The following is a 16981-nucleotide window of genomic DNA, read 5'->3' as shown; positions in this document are numbered from 1 at the left end:
TTTCCCCATAAGGCGCCTGGCTAATACCCGGCCGAGTGAGCTAAACCTAAATCCGGGAAGACAGCATTAGCAGATGAGAACGGTTCCAAAACTCTCTTGGTGACGAAGGCACGGATGCCCGAGTGGCGGGGAAAGCCTATTAGCCCCACTTTAATTATCCTAATTGAGTGGAGAGAGAAACGAAGTGGAGAACGGTTCCCAGAAAAGGATATTATGGAGCCAAAGGGTCAAAAATGTAATATTTGTGTGGCTGGGTGCATCTACATCAGGCCTTGGCCAACTTGGGCCCTTCCCGGGGTTTTGGACTCCGACTCCCATCATTCCTAACAGCCTCAGGCCCCTTCCAGGGGGCCTGAGGCTGTTAGGAATGATGGGAGTCGGAGTCCAAAACCCCGGGAAGGGCCCAAGTTGCCCGAGGGAGAGCTCTTGCCCTGGTTTTGCAAGATGGAGACTAATCTGCAGATGGAAACCTTTGTGCAAAAAGGAGGCTAATCTAATTAAAGGTTAATTAACGCAGAGAGACGGAGCAAGAGGATCTGCCCAAAGACCAGCTTGGAAGGGATTCGGGTCTTAATGCTGGGGGATGATGGGAGTTGTTGTCCGCCAAGGCCCTGGACCTCTTTGATAATGCCTGGTCGGAACTACAACTCCCACAAGTCCATTGCATTGAGCCACGGCAGTTCAAGTGGCACCAAACTGCATCTAGGTAGCCTTCAGGATGCCGGGGTGCCAGGACTCACCCTCCACTCTGCTTACTGCCAGTATCAACCCATTTCTGTATAATATAATGCTAGGATTGAGTGTAAATGTCCATATACACTCAATGAGACGTCGAGGATTTGTGTTTTGTTGTTTTTATTGCCTTTATTGTTTTATTATTATTATTATTATTATTATTATTATTATTATTATGTTAATGTTTTAACTATATTTTACGTTATTGGGAGCATTGAATTTTGCCGTTTGTAAACTCCCCTGAGTCGCCTCCGGGCTGAGAAAGGCGGTATATAAATATGGTAAATAAATATAGATCAGTGTTTCTCAATGTGGGGGTCGGGACCTTTGGGGAGGTGGTCACGAGGGGATGTCAGAGGGGTCTCCAAAGACCGCCAGAAAACTACAACTCCAAAAATCAAGGTCAATCCTCACCAAACCCTTCCACCATTTTCTGTTGGTCATGGGAGTTCTGTGTACCAAGTTTGGCCCAATTCTATCGTTGGTGGGGTTCAGAATGCTCTTTGATTGTAGGTGAACTATAAATCCCAGGAACTACAACTCCCAAATGTCAAGGTCTGTTTCCCGCCAACTCCACCAGGGTTCACATTTGGGCATATAGAGTATTGGTTCCAAGTTTGGTCCAGATCCATCATTGTTTGAGTCCACAGTATTCTCTGGATGTAGGTGAACTACAACTCCCAATCTCAAAGTCAATGCCCACCAAACCCTTCCACTATTTTCTGTCGGTTGTGGGATTCCTGTGTGTCCAGTTTGGTTCAGTTCCATCATTGGTGGAGTTCAGAATGCTCTTTATTTGTAGGTGAACTATAAATCCCAGCAACGACAACTCCCAAATGCCAAGGTCTATCTAGCGCTCTCTGGATGTAGGTGAACTACAACTCCATAAATCAAGGTCAATGCCTACCAAACTTTTCCAGTATTTTCTGTTGGTCATGGGAGTTCTGTGTGCACAGTTTGGTTCAATTCCATCGTTGGTGGAGTTCAGAATGCTCTGTGATTGTAGGTGAACTATAAATCCCAGCAACTACAACTCCCAAATGTCAAGGTCTATCTTCCCCAAACTCTACCACTGTTCACATTTGGCCACATTGAGTCTTGGTGGAGTCCAGAAAGCTCTTTGATTGTAGGTGAACTATAAATCCCAGAAACTACAACTCCCAAATGTCAAGGTCTATTTCTCCCAAACTCCACCACTGTTCATATTTGGCCACATTGAGTATTGATGGAGTTCAGAAAGCTCTTTGATTGTAGGTGAACTATAAATCCCAGCAACTACAACTCCCAAATGTCAAGGTCTATCTTCCCCAAACTCCACCAGGGTTCACATTTAAGCATATTGAGTATCCATGCCAAGTTTGGTCCAGATCATTCATTAATTGAGCCACTAATATATAACTAATATACAAATCCCAGCAACATAGACAGGGCGTCTAGTGTTCATGTCTCTGCAGCATAGACACACAGACAGGGCGTCTAGTGTTCATGTCTCTCTTTATATGTGTGTATATATATATGGGATGGAGTCTCTATATAATTGGGATGCTTTGGCGGCTGGCACTGAGGTCAAGCGGAGGTCGCAGGGTTTGTTTACCCGGCTCTCTGGCTGTCCGGCTTTGTGCATCGCCAGCAAGATCCCGCCTGGCCTGTCCCGAGAGACTGCTGACTGGGCAGACTGGGCCGGCCATGGCTCGAGCAGGCTTTGGCCTTCTGCAAACAGGCGCTCGGCCCCTATTGTGTGGCAGGAATGCCCTGAGCTCGCTTGACCGCTTGATCCTTTAGCATCACATTCAGGGGCCCCAAATGCTGATTTCCCAATGCACCCAGAGTTGCATCAACACCACGCCTGGTCCAACTTGGGCCCTCCCTCCAGGGGTTTTGGACTGCAACTCCCACCATTCCTAACAGCCTATCGGCTGTTAGGAATGGTGGGAGTTGCAGTCCAAAACCCCTGGAGGGAGGGCCCAAGTTGGACCAGGCCTGTTGCAGATTCTGCACCTCGAATGGCACATTGGGGTTTCCAAAGAACATCCCTGGGTCCTGCCTGGGAGTAAAGTTGCATTTAGGGACCACTGGCCGCAGTTTGGGGCTAAAGTGGCCTCATGCTTCGAGCATCATTGGCCAGGCAAACAATTGGGTCGGTTGCAGCACATTGAGGACGTGACAGTGTGTCTTTGGAGGGTCAAGCCTGCCTCTGTGGCTGGAAAGGATGAGGATTCAAGAAAAATAGGCCTCCTTCCTCTCGAGAAGCTCCTCTTGGCAGCTCAGAAGGGAGATGGTTTGTTTCCATGACCTGAAGGGGAAGGAAGGAAATAAAATGAAGGAGAGGTGGAGGCAAGAAAGAGAGAGAGAGAAAGAGGGAAGGAAGGAAGAGCAGGGAAAGGAAAGGAAGGAAGTAAAAGGAGAGATGGAGGCAAGAAAGAGGAAGAGAGAGAGAGAGAAAGAAATAAATAAAGAGGGAAGGCAGGAAGAGTAGGGAAAGGAAAGGAAGAAAGTAAAAGGAGAGATGGAGGCATGAAAGAGGAAGAGAGAAAGAAAGAAAGAGGGAAGGAAGGAAGAGTAGGGAAAGGAAAGGAAGAAAGTAAAAGGAGAGATGGAGGCATGAAAGGGGAAGAGAGAGAAAGAGAGAGAAAGAGGGAAGGAAGGGTAGGGAAAGGAAAAGAAGAAAGTAAAAGGAGAGATGGAGGCAAAAAAGAAGAGACAGAGAGAGAGAGAGAGAGAGAAATAAAGAGGGAAGGCAGGAAGAGTAGGGAAAGGAAAGGAAGAAAGTAAAAGGAGAGATGGAGGAAAGAAAGAGGAAGACGGAGAAAAAGAAAGAAAGAAGAGTAGGGTAAGGAAAGGAAGAAAGTAAAAGGAGAGATGGAGGAAGAGGAAGGAAGAAAAAGAAAGTCTCTCCCCTTCCTTCCTTCCTTCCTTCCTTCCTTCCTTCCTTCCTTCCTTCTCCTTCTCTCTCTCTGTCTCCCCTTCCTCCCTCTCTTTCTTTCCCTTCTACTCCTCCTTCTTTCTCTTTATCTCCTTCCTTCACTTTCTTTCCCTCCTTTTTTCTCCTCCTTTCTTTTTCTCTTTCTTTCTTTACTTCTCCTCCTTCTTTCTTTCTCTTGCTCTCTCCCCCCTTCCTCCCTTTCTTTCACTCCTTCCTTCTCCTTTCTCTCTCTCTTTCCTTCCTTCCCCTTTCTCTCTCTCTCTCCCTCCCTTTCTTTCCCTTCTCCTCCTCCTTCTTTCTCTTTCTCCCCTTCCTTCCTCATCTTCTTTCCCTCCTTTCCTTCCTTCTCCTCCTTTCTTTTTCTCTTTCTTTCCTTCTTTCCTTCCTTCTCCTTCTTTCATTCTCTTTCTCTCTCCCCCTTGCCTTCCTCCCTCCCTTTCTTTCACTCCTTCCTTCCTTCTCCTCCTTCTCTTTCTTTCCTTCCTTCTCCTTTCCCTCTCTTCCTCCCTCCCCTCCCCTTCTTCACCTCCTTCTTTCTCTTTCTCCCCTTCCTTTCTCATTTTCTTTCCCTCCTTCTTTCCTTCTTTCTCCTCCTTTCTTTCTTTCTTTCTCTTCCTTTCCTTCTCCTTTTTTCTCTTTCTCTCTCCTCTCTTCTTTCCTCCCTTTCTTTCACTCCTTCCTTCCTTCTCCTCCTTTATTTCTTTCTTTCCTTCCTTCTCCTCCTCCTTTCTCTTTCTCTCTCCTTCCTTCCTTCCTTCCTTCCTTCCTTCCTCTCCTACTTTCTCTCTCTCTTTCTTTCACTCCTTCTCTCTCTCTCTCTCTGTCTTCTTCCTTCCTTCCTTCCTTCCATCCATCCATCCATCCATCCATCCCAGGCAGCCTGTTGTCGAATCCCAAAAATAGCCTCCGCAGAATCCTCCAAGCGGAATAGGAAAATAGTGAGAGGATTAAACTGGAACGGAGACAAGTCACCCCATGAACTCCTTCCTCCTCATTCCAGATGATCCAAGACCGGGTGGCTATGGGATCTGAAGAAGCCCTGACCCTTTTGGGTGATCTAGTTTTCCGATCCCAGGGAAGCTTTGGAGGACGAGGAAAGGGCTCCCCAGAGGTCATCTAGTCCAACCCTGCCAGTGTCCAGGGGTAACTATACACTGTAGAAAAGCAATGCATCTTGGCACCTCTTAAATCTGCCATTATTTGCTATTTATAATCCTGGAAGTTATAGTTTTGCAAGGTCTTGTTGGCCAAACTACAACTCCCAGAACTCCCCTTGATGTAAATTGCCTCTCTCTTTACAAACACAGTTTTGCACTCTTTTCGGCAGAGAAGTCCTTGGGAAACTACACCTCCCAATTTACCCTAGCATTGCACCATAGCAATTCCAAGGCTACAACTGCCCTACGCTATATTATAAATTTACCCAGTATATTTCTTAGTGAAAATCTGGGATTTGTAGTTTGTGGACAAATGCTGGCACTCTCTCCAGCAGAGAGTTCCAGATATCCTCTGCACTTTTCGGCAGAGAAGTCCTTTGGAAACTACAATACCCAAGTTTTCACTGGCATTGCACCATAGCAGTTCCAAGGGTACAACTGCCCTATGCGATACTATAGATTTACCCAGTATATTTCCTTGTGAAAATCTGGGATTTGTAGTTTGCGGACAAATGCTGGCACTTTTCGGCAGAGAAGGCCTTGGGAAACTACAATACCCAAGTTTTCACTAGCATTGCACTATAGCAGTTCCAAGGGTACAATCGCTATACGCTATACTATAGATTTACCCAGTATATTTCCATGTGAAAATTAGGGATTTGTCGTATGCGGAGAAAAACTAGAATTCTACACTTTTCAGAAGAGAAGTCCTTGGGAAACTACAACACCCAAGTTTTCCCTAGCATTGCACCATAGTTGTTCCAAGGGTACAATCGCTATACTATAGATTTACTCAGTATATTTCCTTGTGAAAATCTGGGATTTGTAGTTTGTGGAGAAATGCTATTACTCCCTCCGGCGGAGAGTTCCAAATATCCTCCGCACTTTTCAGCAGAGAAGTCCTTGGGAAACTACAACACCCAAGTTTCCCCTAGCATTGCACAATAGCAGTTCCAAGGGTGGAATCGCTATACGCTATACTATAAATTTACCCAGTATATTTCCATGTGAAAAACTGGGATTTGTAGTTTGTGGAGAAATGCTAGCACTCTCTCCAGCAGAGAGTTCCAAATATCCTCCGTACTTTTCAGCAGAGAAGTCCTTGGGAAACTACAACACCCAAGTTTTCCCTAGCATTGCACCATAGCAGTTCCAAGGGTGCAATCACTATACGCTATACTATAAATTTATCCAGTATATTTCCATGTGAAAATTTGGGATTTGTGGTATGTGGAGAAAAACTAGAATTCTCTCTGGCGGAGAGTTCCAAACATCCTCTGCATTTGCAGATTTTGATTAATATCGTCTCTCTTAGGAATCATTTCTAGGTATTTGACCTAGTAAATCGTGGGAATTGCAGTTTAACAAGGCCTTTAAGTCTTCTCTGCCCAAACTATAACTCCCAGTGTCCCAATGCATTGAGCCGTGGCAGTTAAAGCAGGTAGATGCACCCCAAATGAATTGCATTGCAGGGCTTTCTAGGGAGATGTAGTCCTCCAAGGCCTCCAAATGCTCCAAACTAAGAGCCAGGCCAAGCCAGGGCACGCCTTCCCCTTTAAGAACCGATGGGCTTTGGGCCTGGACAAAGACCCACAGCTGGATAAAAGGCAGGACTCCCCCAGCGTCCTCTGTTCTGGGACTCGGGTGCAAATTCTGCCTCCTTGTTGAGCATCTCCTGGGCTTTTCTGTGGCATTTCGGGAGGGGAAACCTTTGGCCTCAATGGGGGCCGTCCTGAATCGACTCCATCTACGGGGAGAGAAAGGTAAATAGGTTTCCTAATGTGCAAAGTTCCTTTGGTAGCATTTGCTTTGGGGGGAACTACAACTCCCAGAGTTTGCTCAATCAATGCAGCTTGAGCTGTTGTACATTTTTTTTAGTTGCATTGCTTTTGGTAAAGTCTGTTTTGAGAAAAGAAGTGGAATCTTTTGAAAGTGGTTGTTTTGCTCCTGTAACTTCGGTCCTCCGGGTGTTTTGGACTCCGACTCCCACCATTCCTAACAGCCTACCAAGGTGCCATTCAAGGTGCTCCATGCAAGGGTCAACTTGGGCCCTCCCTCTGGGTGTTTTGGACTCCAATTCCCACCATTCCTAACAGCCTACCAAGGTGCCATTCAAGGTGCAGAGTCTGCACCACACCTGGGCCAACTTGGGCCCTCCTTCCAGGTGTTTTGAACTCCAAATCCCACCATTCCTAACAGACTACCAAGGTGCCATTCAAGGTGCTCCATGCAATGGTCAACCTGAGCCCTCCCTCCAGGTGTTTTGGACTCCAACTCCCACCATTCCTAACATCCTACCAAGGGGCCATTCAAAGTGCTCCATGCAAGGGTCAACTTGGGCCCTCCTTCCAGGTGTTTTGGACTCCAATTCCCACCATTCCTAACAGCCCACCAAGGTGCCATTAAAGTTGCAGAATCTGTGCCACCCATAGACCAACTTGGACCCTCCCTTTGGGTGTTTTAGACTCCAACTCCCACCATTCCTAGCAGCCCACCAAGGTGCCATTCAAGGTGCTCCATGCAAGGGTCAACTTGGGCCCTCCCTCCAGGTGTTTTGGACTCCAACTCCCACCATTCCTAGCAGCCCACCAAGGTGCCATTCAAGGTACTCCATGCAAGGGTCAACTTGGGCCCTCCCTCCAGATGTTTTGGATTCCAACTCCCACCATTCCTAGCAGCCCACCAAGGTGCCATTCAAGGTACTCCATGCAAGGGTCAACTTGGGCCCTCCCTCCAGATGTTTTGGATTCCAACTCCCACCATTCCTAACAGCCTATCAAGGTGCCATTCAAGGTGCAGAGTCTGTGCCATGCATGGGCCAACTTGGACTCTCTTTCCAGGTGTTTTGGACTCCGACTCCCACCATTCCTAACAGCCCACCAAGGTGCCATTCAAGGTGCTCCATGCAAGTCATCTTGGGCCTTCCCTTCAGGTGTTTTGTTAGGAATGGTGGGAGTTGCAGTCCAAAACACCTGGAGGGAGGGCTGAAGTTGACCCTTGCATGGAGCACCTTGAATGGCACCTTGGTGGGCTGTTAGGAATGTTGGGATTTGGAGTCCAAAACACCTGGAAGGAATCCCAAGTTGGCCCAGGCGTGGTGCAGACTTTGCACCTTGAGTGGCACCTTGGTCAGCTGTTAGGAATGTTGGGAGTTGGAGTCCAAAACACCTGAAGGGAAGGCCCAAGTTGACTTGCATGGAGCACCTTGAATGGCACCTTGGTGGGCTGTTAGGAATGGTGGGAGTCGGAGTCCAAAACATCTGACGGGAAGGCCCAAGTTGGCTCATGCGTGCTGCAGATTCTGCACCTTGAATGGCACCTTGGTGGGCTTTTAGGAATAGTGGGATTTGGAGTCCAAACAGTTCAGGTGTTTTGGACTGCAACTCCCAACATTCCTAACAGCTGACCAAGGTGCCACTCAAGGTGCAAAGTCTGCACCACGCCTGGGCCAACTTGGGATTCCTTCCAGGTGTTTTGGACTCCAACTCCCACCATTCCTAGCAGCCCACCAAGGTGCCATTCAAGGTACTCCATGCAAGGGTCAACTTGGGCCCTCCCTCCAGGTGTTTTGGACTCCAACTCCCACCATTCCTAACAGCCTACCGGCTGTTAGGAATGGTGGGAGTTGGAGTCCAAAACACCTGGAGGGAGGGCCCAAGTTGGCCCAGGTGTGGCGCAGACTCTGCACCTTGAATTGCACCTTGCTGTGTCAAAGCTTTCTTGCAAGCCCTGGCCACTAGCAAGGCTTAGTCTATTCTTGGCCCACTAAGACGCGGCCCGTCTGAGCCTCAAAGAAGCCTGCCGTTAAGCTGCCGTCTGGCCCCCAAGGGCTAAGCCGGAGCCATGAAGCCGTGGTCAAGGAAAAGAAGGAAAGCTCCCGGGTGCATTGGCTGCAGAGGGACAAAGACAGCAAGGGTCAGCCAGGAAGAAAAGCTTCTCTATCAGCACTGCTTCTTCCACCTCTTCTTCATTCTACTAAATGTCCTTTGACCAGTATCTGGCCCCTTGGAGTGCTTCTGGTGTTGCTGCAAGAAGGTCCTCCGTTGTGCATGTGGCAGGGCTCAGGGTGCATTGCAGCAGGTGGTCAGTGGTTTGCACTTCTCCACACTCGCATGTCGTGGATTCTTCTTTGTAGCCCCATTTCTTAAAGTTGGCTCTGCATCTCATGGTGTCTGTTCAGCGCCTTCCAAGTCACCCAGTCTTCTGTGTGAGGAGGGGATCTCTCATTTGGTATCAGCCAAGGTTCTGGGTTTGAGCCTGCCACTTTTGGACTCTCGCTTGCTGAGGTGTTTCAGCAAGTGTCTCTGTAGATCTTAGAAAACTATTTCTCATTGGCGTGCTGGCTGATATCCAAACAAACTACCATATGTGCGATTCACAGTTGACCATGTTGGGAAACAGTGTAATTTCTCCAGTGGTTTAGGGCAGCATGGGCAAGAGTATGATAGCTGGGATCCAATACTGGTTGCGTGACGTGGGTCAGAATTAGAGAAGCGAAGCATAGAATCATAGAATCCTAGAGTTGGAAGAGACCTCTTGGGCCATCCAGTCCAACCCCATTCTGCCATGAAGCAGGTGTATTGCATTCAAATCACCCCTGACAGATGGCCATCCAGCCTCTGTTTAAAAGCTTCCAAAGAAGGAGCCTCCACCACACTCTGGGGCAGAGAGTTCCACTGCTGAACGGCTCTCACAGTCAGGAAGTTCTTCCTCATGTTCAGATGGAATCTCCTCTCTTGTAGTTCGAAGCCATGGCTCCATTGCGTCCTAGTCTCCAGTGAAGCAGAAAACAAGCTTGCTCCCTCCTCCTCCCTGTGGCTTCCTCTCACATATTTATACATGGCTATCATATCCCCTCTCAGCCTTCTCTTCTTCAGGCTAAACATGCCCAGCTCCTTAAGCCGCTCCTCATAGGGCTTGTTCTCCAGACCCTTGATCATTTTAGTCGCCCTCCTCTGGACACATTCCAGCTTAGACTCAATATCTCCCTTCAATTGTGGTGCCCAGAATTGGACACAATATTCCAGGTGTGGTCTAATCAAAGCGGAATAGAGCATGGGGAGCATGACTTCCCTGGACCTAGACACTAGGCTCCTATTGATGCAGGCCACAATCCCAATATTTGAACGTGTTTGCATACAATATCCGGATAGCCTTTAGTTTGGTTCCGTTCCTTCATTGCAGGAGTTCAGAATGCTTAAGCGGCTGAGGGGGAAAAGGAAGGGGCCTGAGGATGCTTGCCATAGATGCAGGCGAAACGTCAGGAGAGAATGCCTCTAGACCATGGCCATATAGCCCGAAAAAACCTACAACAACCCAATGAAAATAATGTTATGGTTGGGGGACACCACAACATGAGGAACTGTTTAAGGTGTCATGGCATTAGGAAGGTGGAGAACCACTTGTTTTAGATCGAATCTCTTTCCCTGCAATCTAAACCCACTTCTCCGTGTCTTTTATTAACTCTTTTCTTCTTTCCTTCCCTCTTTCTCCCTCTCTTTCCTTCTAGATGGCTCTCAGAACAACTCGGCATCCTCAACACCCAGCAGCGATGCCCGGACGCTGCTGCAAATCTCTCCGCCGCTGACGCCCGACTTCCAGCCCGACCTCCCCATGGACTCCTCCCTTCGTGGCCAAGGTGTCCCGGTCTTCCTCCCGGCGAAGCAAGAAGACCGCCCTCAGCCGGAAGGCGCAAGCTGCGATGCCACCATGGGAGCCGCAACGGCCGGCTTGGTAGCACTGAGTGAATGCGGGCAAGTCATGATGGAGCAGGCGGCGAAGGCTGGCGAGGCGGTCTCCAAAGCACCCCCGTCGGAGGACACACTGGACGCCAGGATCGTCATGGGGGAAGAGACGCAGTGCCTGGGCAAAGAGAAGGAGGAGGAAGATACGGAAGGCATGCCGGCTTCACCGAAATCCGGCGTCTTGGAGGAAGAGGAAACGAGCGAGGCGGAAGATGCAGCAAAACCTCTCCGCTTGAGCCACCCGCAAGCGTGCCTTCGGAAGCGCAAGGAGCCGGAGCTGGAATTGGCAGCGATTGCAATGCCGGCACCATCTTTGTTCTCTCAGGGCGACCCCATGGCTGACGTGCCTTCCCCTTCCTCCGTCTTCGCCAAAGACCCTCCGTCGGAGCCGGGAGAGGGGCAGCCCTCGCTGGTCAAGCGTGGCGTGGATCCGGAGCTCTACTTCACGGCTCCGTCCACTCCCATCCGGACGGCCTTCTCCCAACTCAGGCACCTGCCACCACCACAACCGAACCCTTTCTCCAAAGACGGCCTCGGCGAGGAGCAGAACGACTTGGACAACGAAGGTCTCGTCTCGCCGCCCACTTCGCCGTCGGGGTCCTACATCACGGCCGAAGGAGGGAGCTGGGCGTCTTCGGGCACGGCCAGCACCTCCCCATCCTGCTCGCCAAACCTGATGGCCGAGGGGGAAGCTCTGGAGTCGCCGGATTTGGAGAGCGAGGTGACGTTCCAAGCCCTGTCTCTGGGCGCTTTGGGCCAAGATTCGTTTCCGGACGAAGACGAGGACGAGGGGCAGACGACTCCCGGAGAGGATGAAGACTGGGTCTCGGAAACCGTGACCTGCAGGCCGGTCCCTCACAAGCCGAACCAGACTGGCCGCTCCCGGCCAAAGAGCAGAGAAGATTCGGAAGAGGACGGAGCCGCTCTGGGCGAAGCAGGCCACAAGATTTTCAAGATAGAGAACTTGCCTTCTCACCAAACGGCAGAGGTGTTTGCAGGATCCAAACCCAGCCCTTTGCCCTGTTCACTCGCTGCCTTCTCTGGGACTGAATTTGGTGGTGTGTCTGGAGTGAGCCCTTCGGTGGCCAACGTGGACGAATCTGAGACGGCGGCTTCCCCCCCTGACAACGAGATGGAGAATCCCGAAAACGACCCAATGATTTCTGCATTGTTGCTGCCTTTCCACGGCAGCCTCCTCTTCGAGGCGGAGTCCGTGGAGATCACGCTCTTCCCTCAGGGCGAATCGGCGGAGAACGACACTCTTTACGGCGCTGAGGACGAGGACAGCACTTCGGCCTCCTTCCTCCATTCCCTCTCGGAGGCCTCCATCAACGAAGGCGTGGACGAGTCCTTTGCGTACCAGGACGACACCTCTCCGTCTTCCGACTCGGCCTCCTACAATGGAGAGGAGGATGAGCGCTTGTACAGCGTGGAACAGTACGCCGTGGTGGCGGAAGACGCCCAGAAAGATGACGGGTCTCCCAAGGGGGACCTGGAACCGGAACGGTCGCACTCAGGGAGCGAGAGCGAGATGGAGACCTCGTCCGACGCGTACAACACAGACGAGGAAGGAGACGTGCCTTCCGCAAAACACGAGGAGCATCCACAGGTCACAGAAGAGCTGGATGTACCCAAAGCAGAAGAGGCTACCCAAGAGGGTTGGAAAGGTGGCCAAAGGTCCCCTGAAGAGGTTGTGGCCTCCATGATGGAAGCTACAATGCAGCAAGAGAGTGCTCAGAGTTCAAGAGGGGTCACTGTTTCTCCTGCTGGAGAAGGACGGGGGACTCCTCTGGAGAAAGGTCCTGGAGCTCTGAAACACCAGGTCAGAAGTGAAAGGGAGCAAGAGTCTCCTGGAGAGAAAGGTCCCTCTTCTTCATCTGTCTCGGATGGTCAAGTGACTGCGGAGAAAGACATCCATGACTCCGGAGAGTGCCTCATTGCCTGCTTCGATACGGACGAAGAAGCAGACACAATGCCTCCTTTGGATGATCACCTGGCGGGCCCGATTGCCGAAGAATGGGCAGGACCAATTTGTGCCGGAGTGGCTATCCCTCTGGGTTGGGATCCGAAGCCGTATCCGGTTGAGTCGGCTCAGGAGGCCAACGATGCATCTGCGGTTGACATTGGCGCCCGGTTGAAAGAGTCCGAGAAACGTTTGCTAGAACTCCTCGACCAAGACAGCGCCTCAGGAGGAGGCTCGGTGGACCTTGAGGGACGTGACGGAGGGATGCCGGGCTCTGAGAAGGAGGTGGAGGTGGCTTCGTTCGTGTCCTTGCTTGAATCTTCGATGGAGCAACCTGAAGTGATCCGGGCGGACAGCGAGCCGACGGAGGAGTGCCTTATCGCTTGCTTTGAGTCCGAGGATGAGCTGGAGGAGTCCTCGTCTCTTGATCAGATGAACAACAACGGGGATCACGAGGAAATGGCATTCGCTGAGGCCAAAGCAGGACCCCAAACGCTCATGGACCTCCATGATGACACTCAGGAGAGCCTGTTCATGGAAGCCAGAGAGTTCCCGGTGGAGGCCATGGTACTTCCATCTCAGGAAACCCCGCTGCCCCAAACAGATGTGGAGGAACTCTCTGAATCCCAGAGCTGGACTGTGTGTGGGACACCGAGAGACTCAAGCCGTCCCAAAGCAGAGGCCGAGGAGGGACACCTCAAAAACAAAGAGACATCGCTAGGGGACACCCCACCCCCTGAGCCTCTCAAAGTGTGCATGGAGACTGGTGAAGCCAAAGAGGCCGACGTGGTTGAGAGTCACCATATGAGGGAAACAGGCAGACATGCTGAAGAAGAAGTAGTCATGAAAGAAGGAGGCCAATCACATCAACTTGGGAGAGCCATCCCTACTGATGATGCCCAACCAGAGGAAGCATCAGAAGTCCTGGAGAAGGAACAGCCTGTGTTGTCAGATGAAGGAGATGGGGACCAAAACTGGGAAACTCCCTCAGAGAAAGAAGAGGAGGCTTCAGAGTCTGGAAGTGAAGAACTCAGCAGGACAGATTCAGTGGCGGAAACCACCGCTTGGTTGAGAGACCAACTGGAAAACGATGCTCCAGAGCTATTGAAATCAGGAACAGCCCAGGGAGACCAGAAGAAACCTAACCTGAGAGATGACAACATGAATGTGTTGCCGACACAGAGTAGAGAGGTTACCATAAGTGAGACCAGCAGAGATCTGGGCTCCAGTGAAAAGATGGTGCCTAAAGAAGTTGAGTTGAAGGCACCGGCCAGGGCTGGTGAGGTGACTGGTGGAAAAGAAGTTACGGAATGGCCACAGCTGCAAGGCACAGAAGTCCCAAAATCCCAGGCAGCCTCCAAAGATGCTGGGAAACCTTGCCACATGGCACACTGGGAACCCCCTGCATCTCTGCCTTCTCTGGTTGGATCCTATCCTTCAGGCGCTAAAGCTCAGGGAGTTAGGCCTCCTCCTGCAGAAAAGGTAGAGGTCCCACCTTCTTTGGTCCATGCTGGTTGTCACCCTCCGGCACCCAAGAAGACTTTTGCTGAGGCTCTTCTTCAGGGTCTTCTGCCCGTTTTGGAGGCTGAGCTCAGCATGCAAGAAAAGGACTTTGATGTCTCCTTTCCTTCTGCCGAACCACCCGAGGCCGCCTCGTCCCAGTCTCTCACAGATTCCAGCTTCTTCACGGCAGATGAGGGAAGGTCTCCTGAGGCCATTCCCTTGGCTGCTTCTCCAGAGAGGGAAGACCTGCATTCGCCTGAGCAAATCTGGGGCAGCCCAGCCCAGGCCATGGAGGAAAGCTGTCTTCTGGGGGACCAGGCTGTGGCATTGGAACTGGAGAACCTGGTAGATAAAGCTGGAGATGATACGGCTGGACATGTGGCTGTGCCACTGACGCTCTCTCCGACGGATGGCTCCTCGGCGCAGAACATGGCTGTGTGCTTGCACCATACCGCTCTGCGAGAGGCTCCCAGTTCAGCCATCTCACGTCATGCCAAGGCACAGAAGGCTGCCACAGCGGAAGTCCACACCAACGGCCAACAGCTCTTCTTTGCTTCTGAAGAAGAGATCTTTCTGACCGAGCCCACAGATGCTCAATGTGATCTTTCCAGTGGAAATGGAGATGAGGAGCATACCTTTGCTGGGGAGACCACAGTCGTTGACTTGGATGATTCGGGCACTGTTGCTGGAGAGAGTTCACCAACTCCCGTTAGCCCGCTTGGATCATCTGGTGCCTTTTTGGAGACCACCGGTGGAGCAGCAAAGTTTCCAGATGACATTACGGACCAGCAGGAGATATCTCATTTGTTGCAAGGCTCCTTTGGATTCCTGAAGGAGCAGAAAATGGGGTGCCCTCGCCTCATGAGTAGCCAACTCGTGGCAGAAGCACAAAGCCTTCGCGGCAGCCTTAAGGAGACGGTTGCGGAGAGTTCCTCTGGAGAACCCACACCCGATCTGTCAGAAGTCGAAGACTTTGAACCGCCATATAAAGAGCAAGAAGACGCACAGCCTTGCAAGTATGCCAGTGGCCTGGAAGCAGAGAGGCAAGAAACCAAGGAGGTTTCCATCCCTGAGGAGATGGCAGAGATGCCCGTTAGCCAGGTGGTGATCTCTGGTTCGGAAGAGGAGGACCAACCTTCCCTGGATGATGCCTCCATCCCTGGCGAAGACGGGGCATCTGGGTCCTTTGATAGCATCCCATCTCAGCCAGATGAGATGTTGCTACAGAGACCAGAAGCCGATGTTGTGGTGCAAGAGAAGACCAAGGAGGTGACGGAAGAGACAAGATTGAGGGGCACCACAATGGCGGATGTGCACCCAAAGGTGGAGAGCGTTGAGGAGAAGGAGGAAGAGAAGGAAAGCGGAAAGGCCTCCACCTCTCAGCCTCCTCCATTGCCCATGGACTCCATCATCCCTCCATCACCCACTCCTCGTCCCTCTGAGGAACACTCTGAGGAACCCTCTGTATCTCCTTCACGGCTGGAACGACCGATATCTCCAGTGGTGGAGAAGATGCCCGCCTCACCCTCTCCTCCTCCTCCGGTTTCTCAAGAAGTGCCTCCCGTTCTGCCCTCACCACAGCTGCCCCCCTCTCCCCCAGAGACCCCCTTCCAAGCCCCTTCTGCTGCTGCTGCTGCTACCTCCTGGCTCCCTGCGGAAGAGGACGCCCCTTCCAAAGAGACCCGGCCCCTCCTGCAGGACCCCAGGAAACCTCTGGTGGAAGGTGAGCCTCCCTCTTCCCCGTCTCTCTCTGAACTGTACTGCTCCAGGGAGGGTAGCTTTGTCTCCTGAAGGATCCCCAAGGTGCGGTGGTTCTCCAGGTGAACAATTGTAAGTCCCAGCATCCCTCTCCATTTACTATGCTGGTTAGGGGAGGATGTTGCTGTAGGGATATTTGGTATCCAGAGCACAGGTATGGGCCAACTTCAGCCCTTCCTCCAGTTGTTTTGGACTTCAACTCCCACCATTCCTAACAGCCACTAGGCTGTGAGTTGAAGTCCAAAACACCTGGAGGGAATGCTGAAGTTTGCACATGCCTGATCTATAGCAGAGTGCAATGTAGCCAGTACTATATATGAGCTTATGGTAGGAAACTGGAGAGAAAATACAAAGGATGATCTGCAAATGTGTACAAAGGCAGGGGCCGACCAAGGGCAAGATGGATGGATGGCATCCTTGAAGTGACTGGATTGACCTTGAAGGAGCTGGGGGTGGTGACGGCCGACAGGGAGCTCTGGCGTGGGCTGGTCCATGACGTCACGAAGAGTCGGAGACGACTGAACAAATGAACAACAACAACAATTATTGCAGATAAAGATATTATGAAAATGCCTTTCACAATCTATGGTTTTGGGTGTACAGTGTTCCCTCACTTATCGCGAGTGTTACGTTCCAGGACCACCTGCGAAAAGTGAAAATCCGCAAAGTAGGGATGCTCTCTTTCTCTATGTGTGTGTCTGTGTATTTACAATCTCATGTCAGCAAGTAGCATCTCAAGTGGCTGCTGTACAAGTCCTACTTTTCTTTTTGGTGTGTATTCATCCGCTGAGTAAATACACTATTTACTGTAAATCGTAAATATACACATTACAGGACAACACGTACTTGTGCAGAACAAGTACCGCAAAAACCTGTGAAACAGTGAAAATACAGCGATAAAATATTTTACATTAATATGTATTGAAAAACCGCAAAACAGCGAGTCCGCAAAGAGGGAACACGTTGCGGTTCGCTTTTCACGGACTCGCTGTTTCGCGGGTTTTTGCCTCCCAGTTTATGAATGGTTGCCATTGCCCAGAGCAGCGTCTAATCCTGCTTCGTGGCAACGATGGAGTGTGGACAGAGGGTTTCATCCTCCCTCTCGGGAGAGAGACAGCCAATCAAGAGAGATTGCAAAGCAAAACAGAGAGAGCTAGCAAAAAGAAGAAGTATGCAGTGCCTTTACATTTCTCCTCGC

The 16981-nt window shown here is 50.9% G+C and overlaps 1 protein-coding gene across 2 annotated transcripts in view; it reads left to right on the top strand.

Moving 5' to 3' along the window:
• The window catches only part of LOC132779071 (uncharacterized), a 30730-nt gene that overhangs the window by 8406 nt on the left and 5343 nt on the right, over positions 1-16981 (top strand). For both annotated transcript variants that reach the window (XM_067470431.1, XM_067470432.1), the window contains exon 2: positions 10325-15748. In XM_067470431.1, coding sequence (XP_067326532.1) covers positions 10325-15748 — 5424 coding nt within the window. The remainder of the gene's footprint in view (positions 1-10324; positions 15749-16981) is intronic.

Source organism: Anolis sagrei, chromosome 6, assembly GCF_037176765.1.
Source record: "Anolis sagrei isolate rAnoSag1 chromosome 6, rAnoSag1.mat, whole genome shotgun sequence".
Classification (NCBI taxonomy): Eukaryota; Metazoa; Chordata; class Lepidosauria; order Squamata; family Dactyloidae; genus Anolis; species Anolis sagrei.
This window is presented reverse-complemented; position numbering and strand designations above follow the sequence as displayed.